The sequence below is a fragment of the Microtus pennsylvanicus genome, chromosome 11 (assembly GCF_037038515.1).
Source record: "Microtus pennsylvanicus isolate mMicPen1 chromosome 11, mMicPen1.hap1, whole genome shotgun sequence".
In the NCBI taxonomy this organism is placed as follows: Eukaryota; Metazoa; Chordata; class Mammalia; order Rodentia; family Cricetidae; genus Microtus; species Microtus pennsylvanicus.
The window spans coordinates 62826857-62841921 of NC_134589.1; the positions used below are offsets into that span (position 1 = coordinate 62826857).

Here is a 15065-nt window from a genome sequence, read left to right on the forward strand (position 1 = left end):
GCCTGCCAACCCCTCCTACCCTTTCTCCTGCCTTGCTATTGGCTGTTCAGTTCTTTATTAGACCAATCAGGTGTTTTAGACAGGCAAAGTAACACAGCTTCACGCCAGTTAAACAAATGCAACATAAAAGAATGCAACCCAGCCGGGCGGTGGTGGTGCACGCCTTTAATCCCAGCACTTGGGAGGCAGAGGCAGGCAGATCTTTGTGAGTTCGAGACCAGCCTGGTCTGCAAGAGCTAGTTCCAAGACAGGCTCCAAAACCACAGAGAAACCCTGTCTCAAAAAAACCAAAAAAAAAAAAAAAAGAATGCAACCCATCTTTGCATCATTAAACAAATATTCCACAGCATAAACAAATGTAACACACCTTAAAATCACATTTCCTTCTTTTTGTCTAAATAAAAACGAAAGGTTTTAACTTTAACACAGTAAAACTACATGCAACAAAAACAATTATCAAGTAAGAATTACATTTACAATACCTAGTTCATTTGTATTTAGTATATTCAGAGAAAATACTACATTATCTATATTATTGAGTCCAAGGTTTTATACCTAACTTTCTACCATAACTAAGAAAAACTGAAACCTCTAATTATTTAGTGTTTAACTCCATCAAAGACCCTAGAAGGAGTTAGAATTACCTAACAACAGAGACATTTGGCTGCCTGGAGTCAGCCAAAGTTCCTCTGCAATGTTGTGGCGTCCATCTTCAGCCTACAGGCCTAGAGTATCAGGCAGACTTTTCAGTGAAACAGGAAATTTGAAGAACTGTTCTACCTTGTTCAGGAAAAATTCAGCAGTCACTTTTCTGAGGGTTCTGCATGTCCAGTCTGCATAGCACACAGTCAAGCAGTCAAAACAAAAGCAGTTTCTTGCCCAAATGGCTAATCTTGAGAAAACAAACCCCTATGGAGTTTCTTCAATGTCCATCATCCTTTTATAAAGTAAATTGGTGCTGCCAGAAACAGATGTGTCTCATTGTCATGAAAACCCCTAAGTTAATAAAACATTTTAAATACAATATTCTATAGATCTTTGAAGTGTTTGAAAAACATTTATCAATCTAAAATATGTCTCTGTGTGATCTAGAAAACATACCTAACACATCTACAAATTTGATTGTTATCAGTGACTAACTACTACCCTGTGATTCTTGATTATCCTAAATAGTTTATAATAATAGCTTCCAAAAACTAGAATTTTGCCTTACATTTTAAAATGAACTACATAAATACAATACCTTAAACAAGAGTATCTATCTATGTACATATATGTGTGTGTGTGTGTGTGTGTATATATATATATATATATATATATATATATATGTACAGTGTAACAAAAAGAACTTTAAATTTGAATCAATATACTATATTCCCCTAAATGATAACAAACATCCATAACCCACTAAATAACCAAAAGCTTCCACATTCCTCTTGGGAATGTGGGTGTCTTGTTCTCCAAACTGCTTCCTGTTGTCTTTGGGTGAAGTATCTTTTAGGGTCCCTGAGAAAATTCAGAGAATGTCCAGGTCCTGAGAAAACTAGCAGTAACCTTTGTCAACATATATCGTCTGTCAAGATTCAGGAGGTTTTTCCTGATCCAATCAAATTAGCTTGGAAGGAATCCACAGCCTCTCATTTCTCACTGGAACAAAAGCCAAAAGCTCTTCTCCAAAGCATTTTTGGTGTCCATTTCACAAATGAAATTTTTGACTTCCATTTTAAAGTTAAGGCATTCTTTAAATATCTAGGCTGGTTTATTTTATCAGTCCTTCTTTCAATACCATGGCTCTTAGCAACTGTTATTAGCTTATCAGCATTCAAAAAATTCAAAACCAACACAATACTATCTAGGATCTAGACTCCCTGTGTGTTTTCCATCTTGTGTGGCTTTTTTTTATATTACTAATAGTTTCTCTTCGAAGGTTTTATTATTTGTTAACTCTTTCTTTTTGTAACTATCTGCGCCCATTTTCTTTCTTTCTCAAGTCTATGCACATTCTAAAACACACTGGAACCTGTTTAGAGGTTTTCTTTTTCCTGTCAGGACCTCCTATACTGCGTATCTCTAGTCTTTTTTGACCCCATGAACAAATTTCAAACTGCTAAACTACACGGCTTCACCTGCTCTTGGACCATGAAAGGCAAATCTAAAACTCGTGGCTGGTCAGAGGTGTGTCCAGGAACTGCACTCAAACTTCCTCAAGCTCTAGAATGCTGATGTTTGTACTGACACAGAACTTAGTTTTTTGTTCCTACTTAACAGGGCTAACCAGCAAGCAGAAAGTCTTAACGGAGCCATATCCTCTTTTTTAAAGCTTTCTCAGGCACTGTGGAAATTCCAGCTCATGTTGGCACACCAAAAAGTTGTTGGTTGTTTTTAACTCTTTTGGCTATTTGGTGGGCCCCCAAAGAGCAAAAGAGCCCAAAGAGCAAAAAACGATCACAGCATTGCCCATCCTTCCAAAAAACATTGAAAGCCCAGAAGATGGCTTAGTAGGCAAAGATGCTCGCCATCAAGTCTGATGACCTGAGTTTGAGCCCCCCAGACTCACAATATAAAAAAGTTTACTGACTCATAAAAGTTAGCTTCTGGCCTCCATGGGTGTGCTGAGGCTGTGCCGCCCCTTACACACGCACACATACACGAACTCTAAATTTAAAATGAACAAAGCTCCCACTTTCCTGAAGCATGTGGACTCAGGGTTAGCTCTCAAGTCTGTCAGCACATGGCATTACACATGAAGTTGACTTGGGGTGGTCAGCCTCCTACTAGAGCGAACTGAGAAGTGCCCTGGCTCATGCCAGCCAGTGTGGAGCACACCTGCCCTCTTTTCCTCCCACACCTTATTCAATGGCACCACGGGCTTTTTCTGCTGTAATCGCTATTTTAAAAAAATCCTACATATAATACTTACATATTTTTTTAAATTTTTTCCTTTAAACTTGAGATTTCCTACTTTCAGAAATAAACGACCACTTGAAGGGAAGATGTGTGGAATGACAAGTAGGATGATGAGAACAGTATAATGGGTGTCCTCCTGCCCAAGGAGGACAGAAGAAGGCATAGGATCCCCTGAAGCTAGAGTTACAGGTGCTTGTGAGCCATCTGACTTGGGTGCCAGGAATGGAACTCATGCCCTCTGCAAGACCTCTTGACCACCGAGTCCTCTCTTCAGCCTCTGGATGAGCAAACCCAGCCCATGGAAGCTGCCTCCTCTTGGGACCGAGCCACAACACATCCCCTATGAGATCACTTTACCCAAAGCCTCAGTCTCCCCCATTCAACACGTGCAGGTGGTGGCTGGCATGCTTCTGCCACGCCCATCCATGTGTCCCGTCTCCAGCATGCACGTATTCGTTGGGAGTCTAGAGTCTCAGAGGCAGTGCTGGGGACTAAGGCACAAGGAGAAGGCTGGAAATTGAACCCCATCCCTCCAGAAACCCTGTGCTCAGTTGGTGGAGACCTACTCAGAATCAGCAAACAAGGACATGTCCTGATCCTGTGGGAGCATAGCACAGGACTCCACCATGAAGCTCCGGTGGTTGGACCTCAAAGTTCTCTGAACTAACAGGGGAAAGGTGAGGACAAGCTGGCAATAGAAAGCCCCTGTTCCAGGCTGTGTGGACCCAAAGTGTCCCGGGCAGAAGGGCTGACCATTTCCAAACAATTAAGAAGTTTCCAGTAGCAGACAAGGTAGCAAGGAGCGGCAGGCTGGTGACTCAGGACCTGGCAGAGCTTTATCATGAGATAAATCTTGGCTTGGAGCTTTGGTGGGGTAAAGGGTCAAAATGCTCTTGGGGCCAGCTGTCTCGGGGTTAGGTGGATAATTGAAACGGATTCTTCAGAGCCAACTACAGAAAACATTTAAGATGTGACATCAGGGAAGAAAGGGGCAAAAGGCTTAGGGAGAGCAAAATAGATCTTGATTACAGAATAAGTGATTTGGGGCAGACTGTGCCTGCTTCTTATGCTGTATTTCACATCACAGTCAAGGATGATGGTGCTTAAGTCTCTCTCTCTCTCTCTCTCTCTCTCTCTCTCTCTCCCTCTCTCGATTCTTCAGAGTATTAAATAGGTACCGCCATGCTTAAAATAGGTTACCATATAGTAATTGTATGTAACTGAAGAAAAAATAAAAAATTGGAATACAAAGAGAAGCTGTGTTAGTACTGGGAGGTTTCTTGCCAATTTCTTTTGTCCCCGGAACATTACAAACTGATGGAAACATATGGCTACTCACCAAATACCAGCAGAATAAATAAGAAAGTGGGCCAACAGAATTAAGAGTCTATCACAGATGCTCTATAAAGGGAGAGTTTAATCTGTGCTTTTCTACAGAGGACACCTGTGTCCATTGCTCAGTCAGATGATGCAGCATCGTCCTAATTGACCAAATAGGGTACCAGTTGCTCTCGGGCCTCACCTGAAGCAAGGCTTCCATACCTAGTAGGCTAATGTAAGGGACAATATGCTTTGGGTGGGGGTGAGGGTGGGCATCGAGGAAGGTGATGTGGGGTGTGTGTGTAGACATATGTGTACCACGGTGCACATATCATACAGAGGTCAGAGGACAACCTGTAAGAGTCTTTTCACCATGTGTGTTTAGGGACTCAATCCCAGGTTTTTTGGGCTTGACAGCAAGCACCTTCAGCCACTGATCCACCTCACTGGCCCCAGTGTTGCCGAAATGACACAAAATTCCATTATGGATACCCATCTAGGTAAGTGGTGGACAGAAATGAGAGGAATTGTAGTATAAGAGCGATATGTGAGAACGCTTCCCCGGCACTTTCTAGCTCTCTGGGAAAGAGAGGGTCTAATTGGAATTTGCACTTTCTCGGGGTCTTTTCTTTTTGATGCAGTACCTGCTTCCATGCAGCCCAGCTGTGCCTAGAGACCCAGTCTGCCCTCCCTGCTCCTTGCAGCCCACAAGCTGACTCATGGTCAGGCTGCCTGGGTGGATCCAAGTCTTATTCCAGCCTGCCTTTCTCTCGACCCCTCTTCTCCACCTGGGTTCTGTCTTCTCTGACGTTGGATTAGTTCAGTGACATCTGTACCCCAAGTATCTTCTTCACTCCTTTGGGTCCTTGGTCTGGTTTCCACTGCGTCCATCATGAGTTCTTTACAATGTGTCATGCCTCCTGTGCTCCTTGCTTTCACCTTTGTACCACTAGAGGGAGCCACAGCCCAGGGCTCAGCCCAGTCCCCTAGTCTGTGTGTTCCTGGGTAGCTGGCCTTTCTCTCTCCCTCTGCCTCTCCCTCCTCCTCCCTCTCTTCCTCCATCTCCATCTCTCCCTCTTTTCCTCCCTCCCTTGCTCCTGCCTCTCTCTCCCCTCTCCCTTTTCCTCCCTCCCTCTTCCCCCACCGCTCAACCGCTCAGCCACAGAACTCAGGAGCAACAGTTACTGACTCAGCAAGTCCTTTCCTGCCTGTTCTATTTTTGGAACTTCAGTTTGTTTGCATTTAAGCAATTATGTCCCATATTTTTCTCCTAATTTTAAAATTGTGACAGACATACATTACTAAATTTACAACTTTAAATGTACTCAAATGTTTAAAATTTGAATTTTAAGTGTACAGTTTAAAATGTAAGTGTATATAGGTCAATGCCATGGAAGATATTTATAATGTATTGGTTTTCTCTAAAGCATCTCCCCTCTTATCCAACAGAAGGAAGCCCTGTACCCACTAAACAATAAACTCCTCTCCCCACCCCACCATTCTTCCGGTGCTTATGATGATTACAGATTACTTTGCAAAAGGGGACCCAGATATTTGTCATTTTTGTGACTGGATAATCTCACTTAGCTCACACCCTCAGCCTTCATTCACCAAGTGACCTCCTGTGGTCTGTCCCCACCCACTAGTCCAAGTAAGAAGCCCTTCACTACCCTCTCTGTTTTATAGAAACCGGCGGGGGGGGGGGTCCTTCCATCTAAAACACTTGGGCTAGGAGTGAGAGAGAAATCGGGAGAGACCTTGGAGGGTGTTTGAATGTGGTGTCTCTGACAAGATGCAACATTCTCCAAAGAAACAAGACAAAAATCAGCCCCACAAAAGATCACAGAGTACAATGTAAATTTATTTTTTGGCCTTTAGAATTAAAATTTCTTCAGAATTTTTTGGTTGTGAAGTTTGTCTGGAAAGCAGATCGTCACAGAAGAATGCGGTGATCGGGAGCACCAGCCCAGAGAGTCCCCAAACTCCCCAGCTCCCTGTGGAGAAGGAAGCTCTCTCCATACACCTGATCCATCACTCTGATTTGGGGACTGATGCCTGGTCTCTTGAGTATTTCTTACTGGCTCCAGACCGCCTGGCAGTCCTGGTATCTCTTGAAGAGCTGACATGCATTCGTGTTCTTGGTGGAGCGAGTTTGATTGCAGCATCTGAGATTCCCAGAATGTTCCTCAGAGTTCCATAGTGAAGGACAGCAGCTTCAAAGCTGAGATAGACCTGGGTTGGCACCCAGTGCTCTGCTAAGCCGTTCAAGGACCCTGGTGAGTCACCCAGGCCTTCCTGCCTCCACCCTCTGCTGCTTGCACGCAGGTATTGTGGATAGAGATGGGGATTCTAAACTGTACCAGCAGCTGCTCCCAGACCTGGCTCCACAGGGGAGAAGAAAAGGAAGCCAGACCTTTGGGGAAAACATCCAGTTGTCTGCAGGGTCTAATTGTTCTGAAGTTCTCTCTTCTCCATTGTGAATTCAACACGGGGTATTCAAAAGCTAGACTTTCTAATTATGTACCAATTGGCTCATGAAAACAATAACAAATTATCTGTTGATTTAAGATGCGACTGTCTTGAAGGGAGTAGCTATTGACTCCTAGATTAGCACTTTTCTCCTATGGCTCTTGGATTTTAATTTATTCGGTGGTTTAATTCACTTGCTTGATTTCAGCGAACAGTTCTAAATTGATAGCAGCCCTTTTGCCCTAGCCTGCCCTTGGAACACAAACAAATACCAATAAAATTCCAGTGTCGTCTATTACTCTGGAAGATGCTGCCAGGCAGTGTTGGAGACAGAAATACACCCACAGCACAGCAACAAGATCAAGCTGCTGCCGAATTCCTTAGAGAAAAGACAAAACAGGCAAATACGCTGGAAGATAATTCTCCCAACAACCAATCTGATTCTGGACTTCCCAGACCAAGTCATAAATAAGAACAATGTTGGTATGGGTTCTGAGACAGTAAGGGTTTTTAGGAAGTTAATCTGACTTTTAGAAATATCTCCTCCTCCGTCCTCAAACTGGCAAAGCTGTATTAAGATTTGGTCAACATACTCATCTAATTTGTAAAACAAGCAAGCACCTTTTTGTTTGTGAGATCATAGAACTACATCCTAGAAAACAATTGGCTATATCTCCCATCCGCCAAATCATTATTCCTTGTATGGTTGCTTACGTAGTGTAGTCTTCCTAACAACTGAAAGCCGGAGTTGTAGAACATCCCTCCCTTTAAACCCAAACGTATTTACCCAAAGTCACCAACTGCTGATGCCATTTCTAAATTTAAATATATAGCTGGGTGTGGTGGCAGACAACTGTAATCCCAGCAGGTGGGAGTAGAAGGAGGCAGATCTCTGTGGGTGTGAGGGCAGCTTGGTCTGCATAGCAAGTTTCCAGTCAGTCTGGGATGCATAGTTAGACTCTGAAGAGAGAGAGAGAGAGAGAGAGAGAGAGAGAGAGAGAGAGAGAGAGAGAGAGGAGGGAGAGAGGGAGGGACGGAGGGAGGGACGGAGGGAGGGAGAAAGGAAGGAAGAGAAAGAAAATGTTATAAATCAGTTCTTCTATGTGATGTTTATCTCTCTTTTTCTGCATCAAATGAAACAACCTCTTCTTCATTTTCCTTTCACGTAGTTCTAAATCCTCGGACCATTCTAATCATCTAGAATCTGCAGCCTCGAGAAGTGAAAACCATCAAGAGAGACGCTGTGCCCACCTAACCTGAGTGCATGACACCAGCAGTGTTTTATGGCCAGGCCAGACAGGATTCTCCCACTCCTTGCATCTGGAGCGGAAAAGTTACTAGATACTCTTGGTGCTGTAGGAAGCTTGCACGCCTCTGAACAAGTTAGCTTTCCAGTATTGGGATCAAATGCCAGAGATGGTTAATTTAGTACGGACATGTTTATTTTGACTCATAGGCTCCAGTCCATGCCTACTGGCACTGCGGCTTCGGATCTGTGATGGTAAAACAGATTAGAGGAACACTGGGGTAGGAGCACAGGAGTTAGAGCACCCATGTTAGAGGTTAGATATTATGTTACTAATAGTGTCAATGAGAACTCATGGTTGCAATCACTCCTTTTAACACACATCTTTCTCCTTAGCTGTGTGTGTGTGTGTGGGGGGGGCAGGATGACTTGACTCCCTGACTGACAGCTTTTGGCTTTGTTTTGTTTTGTTTTTTTAATTTTGCATTAAAAGTGTGTGTGTGTGTGTGTGTGTGTGTGTGTGTGTTTCTGAGCGTATGCACATGCTGTGGTGGGCTTGTGAAGGTCAGAAGACAATTTGTGGAAGTTCTCCCCTTCTGTTATATGGGGCCCAGGGATCAAACTCGGATCAGGATTAAGTAAGTCCCTTCACCTTCTCACCAGCCTTCATGGCTGTTTTCCCCTGGCATAATCATCCCCTTCCTTCTTAGAGGTGATTGCGTGTCTTGCCCCAGGAAGGAAAAGCTCTGTGGTGACCTGGCTGAACCTTGGCCATCAGCTCCTTGACAATCTCACTCTCTGTCACACCTCTGCCTAGGAGGCCTGATAGCTGGAACTGTCATGTCCCCAGGTTGCCTTTGGCTGGCTCTGGCTCATGATGTGGCTGTGGCTTTGTAAACCCCAGGACCCTCCAGCCTCTGCTTAAGCTGGTGTTGACCTGAACCAAAGCTCTGTTGGTTTGTTTCTGCAGCTGGCAGGGAAAATGAGTACATGGCCAGCTTTTCAGGGTCCTCTCTCTGGCAGCACGTAGATCTTAGGTCGGGATGGTATTTATCCCAAACTATGAACAACTATGTGAGCCACAGCTGCCTCCAGGCCAGTCATCATGATTCCCACAATACCGTGTGATTAATAATTACAAGAGTTTAACATTTTTCCCCCTCAAAAAATTTTTGAAGGCCTCTAGGATAAACATTAACTGTGAAAGTAGAAAAAGAACCAAGATGGAGGTTATACTATAACCCAAATGTCAACTGTGTTTGTGGAGACACACAGGCAATCTCAAGGGCCATAGCTGCTTGGCTTTGGAGCACAGAACCATGGGTATTCCAAAGATGCAGATTTGTCTACATTTGATTTCCTCCTCTAGTCTACATTCCACTTCCTCCTCTCTATTTTTGTGAAAGCTATACACACAGGTCACACTATTTTGAAAATGTTAGTTAAATGAAGCACTAATCAATTAACGGCAGCGCACACAACACAGTGTTGATGAACCTAATGCCTGAAAGGACCCCAGACATTCAGTAATGCATACTTGGTGGTTGAATGAATGTATGATTTTTAAAATCTTTGGAAGTAGCTGGGGATGGTGACACAAGCCTGTCATCTCAACAATAGGGACATGGAGGCAGGAGGAGCAGGAGCTCAGGACCAGCCTGAGACCTTGGCTCAAAAAAACCTTTTAATACTTTCTTTTAAATTAAAATGTATACATATACTTTAACTAGAAATATTAGAAAATTAATATATGATATTATATTAATTAGCCTAGACAAACTGAGTATTCACAGACACAGAGATTTCTGGCACCAATTTGTGTGGCTGGTGAGCTAATTTGCTTGCAGGTGCATAAATATTTAATCTTATTTGTAATTATAATAGAACAATGAGATCCCACAAAACAAAAACAAGAATTGCACGGTCACAGTTGCGTGACCACTGACTGGGCTTACATGAAACATTGGGTTTTTTTTTTTGTTTAGGTCAAAATTATAGGAACCTACCCTAATTTAAAACTTTGAAAAAGTTCATTCCACAGAGAATGTGACAGTAGTGTCTTTCCCATGAGTTTTGTCACTGAAGACTTGGAACTGAGCTGGAACTCAGCAGGAGGTTCTCACTGTTTACCCACTTGACTGGGAAATTACGCAAGGCTGTCTAGGGAGCAAGGGTCTCAGAAGGGCCATGTCCCCAGGAAACCCAGGGCTGGTGAAAGAAGAAGCCTGCTTCCTTCGGCATCCAGCAGCAGCAGCAGGAGATGGCAGGTCCCAGATCTCACCATACAAGCACAGCTCTTATCTGGGCAAGGGGAACCTTGCTCCGCAGGCCTCTGGGCACGGCTCAAAGGGGAAGGTATGGGGGCAGCTTGGACATGTAGGTGAAATTGCATCCAGGAGACAACATGGTATGTCCTCTCATGTCTGTCCAATGTCACACACTTTCTGTGTTTGTGGTTTTGAGTGTTAGATTTTAAAGTGATACTCACCCCAGAGTGTTATACCCAATGATCACAGCAATTTCAGCCGGGACCTGTGCTCTGTTTATATGAAAGAGCAGGTAATTGTAACTCAGTGGGCCAGCAAATCAAGCCATAATAGTCGGAAAGTAACGCCAAGAGGCCACTTACTTGGCTATATGCAGGGCTGCAAGGATCAGTGACAGTCTTGCTTGTGACGACTTTATAAAATTTAAAGGGGATTGATACCGTAAGAGCGGAGGTCACACATATGTCCCAGGGCTTCAGAACACAACCTTTGGGAGGCAGAAGCGTTTCTCCAGCCCAGTAGAAGTGAAGTTACATGGACATTTGGAAGCAGCCACCATTCAAGGGACCTGTATTTTAAGAAGTGATTAGCAGATCGTTTCTGAAGCATGCTGTGCACTGGGGTGTATACTGCAGGAGGACTTCACATGGATGGGAACCCAAACTGACTTTCGGCAGTCTCGGGGGATTTAGTGCAAGGCCACTTTGTTTTCACTACGGTCTCACTGGCCTGCAGGCCACTTCTTAAATCTAAATTAAGTCTAATGAAGGAGTCCAGTGGTGACATACTTATCGCAAAGCAAGAGAAAGCTAAGGTAGGAAAGGACCAGTTTTTAAGACATCATTGTTGTTGTGCCATAGAATTTGTGAGCGTGACCACACCTCAACACTTCTCTCATCCCCCTGCTTGAGGACACTCCCATCCGTGAGGCTCGAAGCTCTTGGCTCATATACACGCAACACCAGGGAGAGCCTGATCACACATGTGAGGATTTAAATATTCCATCTTCAGACTCTTTAAACATGCAGGACCACATGCATATAATGTGCCCGACGATTTAACTCAGACATGTAAGGAGAAAACAGAAGTAACCAAATATAAGCTACAACAGAGATGAGGAACCAATGTGACCAGAGAGAGAACAGCTCGTGCCCAGGGGGTGACTAAGTTGAGTGGTGGCCATGTTTGTGCTTTCGGCATGATCTGCCTATGGCTTAAAATTTTAGCTCAGCTGCCTTTTAGGGTACTGTGGATTGGACATGGAAGGTTGCAGAAGAAGCCTTGCAGAGATGTACGAGAGAGAAGGTAGCACTTTCTTTATAGGACAAGCGATGTACAACAGCAGGTAGTGGGAACTGGGAATATTTGCATCTGGAGCTGATCTAGTACTGAGTCTGAGACACACAAAGTCACAAATCCCGACCTGAATGAGAGGAGAGAGGGAGGTGAGATAGTCCTCCATGAGGAGGAAGACATGCGCATTGGGGAAGCCATGCGCACTGCCAAAGGCAGCAAGGTGAATCAGGTCATGTGGAGACGCCACTGGGATGCTAACTCTGATCAGACATGTGAGCGTGTGTTCCAAACACAGTCATGCATGGACCTGAGAGTGAAAAGCCAAGACAGGATTTAGAGTGAAGAAGAAGAAGCCTCTGGCTTCTATTTCCAGAACCCACAAATTAATAGATAGAAGGAGGCAAGGAGCAGAGAGACAAGCTGACTGAGAAGCACGGGCCAGGAAGCTATACAGACACCAATGTGGAGGCTGGTCTGGGAGCAAGTAGTTAGGTACTGAGTGGCCAGTGGGCAGGAAGAGGGAGAGATCTCGCTGTGAGATGCTGACAGATGAAGAGGATTAGGAATGAGGACAGATGTGGGAGAGCAGGAGGGACACGGCAGGGCCCTAGAGGAGCAGAGATGGCCGAAAAGCCCTGTGGCTAAAGAAAGCTGAGGAGTAAGTCCAGCAGGGAGGGACCACGTCTTCCATAAGGAAACAAAGAAACATAAGCAGTGTTTGGGAAACATAAATTCAAGATCCTTCTCTGTGGTGGGCTGTGTTACCTAATAGGTAAGAAGGGCCTCTGTGGGAGTGAGAAGGAGATTAACTGATCACTGAGCTACTTATACATTCACACACATACATCCACTCACACAATTACACACTCACACACTCCCACATGCTCACACATACACACACGCACACATTGTCAAGCACACATGCACCCACAGTTAGACTGTGAGTAAAATGTTATTTAAGGAAGGTTGAATAAACTTTCCCAGAGTTCAGAGAGTGTGTCCTCTTTCCTTTTCAGATAAGAAAAGCATTTTTTCCATGTGTTCACTATTTTAATAAAGTTTTGTTGTTTTTGTCATTTTCTGAGATTTTTCAATGTTATTGATGTCGAACATAAATGCGTACATTCAAGGGATGAGAATTTGTCTTCGATGTGTTGTCACAAACCAAAACTCTGATCCTGCTCAACTCCCCCGTTGTCTCGGGCAGCTTGCCTCTGTCCGTGTGTGCGTGTGTGTGTGTGTGTGTGTGTGTGTGTGTGTGCGTGTGTGCGCGCGCTACTACGTATACCATTCCCTTGTGCCTGTGGATCTGAGCCTTCAGGATTTCACAAACTGCAAAGAAATGGAACTCGATCTCTTCCTAGAATTTGACATCTATTTTCCGCTTGTTACTCTAAACATGGGTACAAGTTGGGTGTGGCGGTGAGCATCTGTGATCTCAGAGCTTAACTGGCTGAGGCAGGCAGATAATGAATTCCAGGGCAGCCTGTGCTACCTAGTGAGACCCTGTGCCCCCAAATTAAACAAAAAAAAGAAAGAAAGAAACCCAAATAAACAAAACGTTTGTATAGAGGAAAATAGGAATTAACATTTTTGTCCCTCTGAAAACCTACATGTAATATTGTCAACTTGATATCTAGATCAGCAAACAGACAAGCCTATGGGTGAGTCTAGGCAGGAATGTCTAGATTAGGTCAGTTAGGTGAGAGGAACCCCCCAAATGACAGTGCCGCCCGCTGATCTGGAGTCTTGGCTAAATGAAAAGGAGAAAGCTTATCAGTAAGCTTGGTGCCTACTCCCCTCTCCTTCCTCACTGTGGATACAATACTGCCTCATGCTCCTGCTGTCATGCCCTCCCCACCCTGCCCTCTCCACCCTGCCCTCCCCACCATGCCCTCCCCACCCTGCCCTCCCCACCCTGCCCTCCCCACCCTGCCCTCCCCACCCTGCTCTCCCCACCCTGCCCTCCCCACCCTGCTCTCCCCACCCTGCCCTCCCCACCCTGCTCTCCCCACCCTGCCCTCCCCACCCTGCTCTCCCCACCCTGCCCTCCCCACCCTGCTCTCCCCACCCTGCCCTCCCCACCCTGCTCTCCCCTCCATGCCCTTCTCACCCTGCCCTCCCCGCCATGCCCTCCCCACCATACCCTCCCCACCCTGCTCTCCACCCCATGTCCTCCCAACTTGCAAACTGTGAGTCCCCATAAACCCTTCCTCCAAGAAGTTGCATTTTGTCCAACAAGCAACCAACACACCATACAATAGCTTCAAACTACTAAAAGACTAACCTCTGGCATTCTAGACACCAAAAATTGCAAATGCTTTGTGCCTTGTGTAGTCTATGTTTTTCAACATGTGCTCTTCCTTCACAGGAAATGGAATCCCAAAACCTGTCCAAGGTCACTGAATTTCAGCTCTTAGGATTCCAGAACCTTCTTGGATGGCAGTCCTTCCTCTTTGCCATTTTCCTGTGCTTCTATCTCCTCACCATCGCAGGGAACACGGTGATCATCGCAGTGGTGAGCAAAGACCCTCGCCTACGCTCTCCCATGTACACGTTCCTCCAACATCTGTCCTTCCTGGAGATCTGGTATACATCCACCACGGTGCCCCTGCTGCTGGCCAATTTGGCCTCCTGGGGCCACACGCTGTCCTTCCCTGCCTGCATGGCACAGCTCTACTTCTTCGTGTTCTTCGGTGCTACTGAGTGTTTCCTCCTTGCCGCAATGGCTTATGACCGGTACCTGGCCATCTGCAGCCCGCTCCACTACTCCGTGCTCATGAGTCCTGACAACTGTGCTGCCCTGGTCACAGTCTCCTGGGTGACAGGGGTGGGCACGGGATTCCTGCCTTCCCTGATGATTTCTAAACTGGACTTCTGTGGCCCCAACCGCATCAATCACTTCTTCTGCGACCTCCCTCCGCTGATGCAGCTGTCCTGCTCCAGTGTCTATGTGACGGAGATGGCCATCTTTGTCCTGTCTATTGCTGTGCTGTGCATCTGTTTCCTTCTAACCCTCATGTCCTACGTTTTCATAGTGTCCTCCATTCTGAGAATCCCTTCCACTTCCGGCAGGCTGAAGACGTTTTCTACTTGCGGCTCGCACCTGGCCGTGGTCACCATCTACTATGGGACCATGATCTCCATGTACGTGCGCCCAAATGCACACTTGTCACCAGAGACCAACAAGGTCATTTCCGTCTTCTACACCGTGATCACTCCGCTGCTGAACCCAGTCATCTACAGCCTGAGGAACAAGGACTTCAAGGAGGCAGTTAGAAAAATCATGAGACTCAGGTGTGGGGTCTACAGAGCCAAAGTGAAAGGCGGTGTCCTCAGCCAGTAGGGAACCCTGCACACGCATGGGGCTTCCAGGCTCTGCACTAGGATTTGTTTCTCATTGGTGCAGCTTGAGTACAGAAGTTTCTCTAAGGCCCTATTAGACAGGCCTTTTAGACACAAAGTCTGGTGTTAGTCAAACGCTGTCCAAAGAGCAAATGAAAAGAGACAAAAGTTTGAAATCCCATGGTAAGAAAGAATAAGCAAGAATGCCCGCAGTG

At 45.4% G+C, this 15065-nt stretch overlaps 1 protein-coding gene across 1 annotated transcript; it reads left to right on the forward strand.

Annotated features, from left to right (window-relative positions):
* The first annotated feature begins 13879 nt into the window (after positions 1-13879).
* Positions 13880-14851, forward strand: Or11l1 (olfactory receptor family 11 subfamily L member 1). The gene has a single exon (XM_075992483.1). It carries the CDS (start codon positions 13880-13882, stop codon positions 14849-14851), a length of 972 nt encoding a protein of 323 aa, XP_075848598.1.
* The last annotated feature ends 214 nt before the right edge of the window (positions 14852-15065 follow it).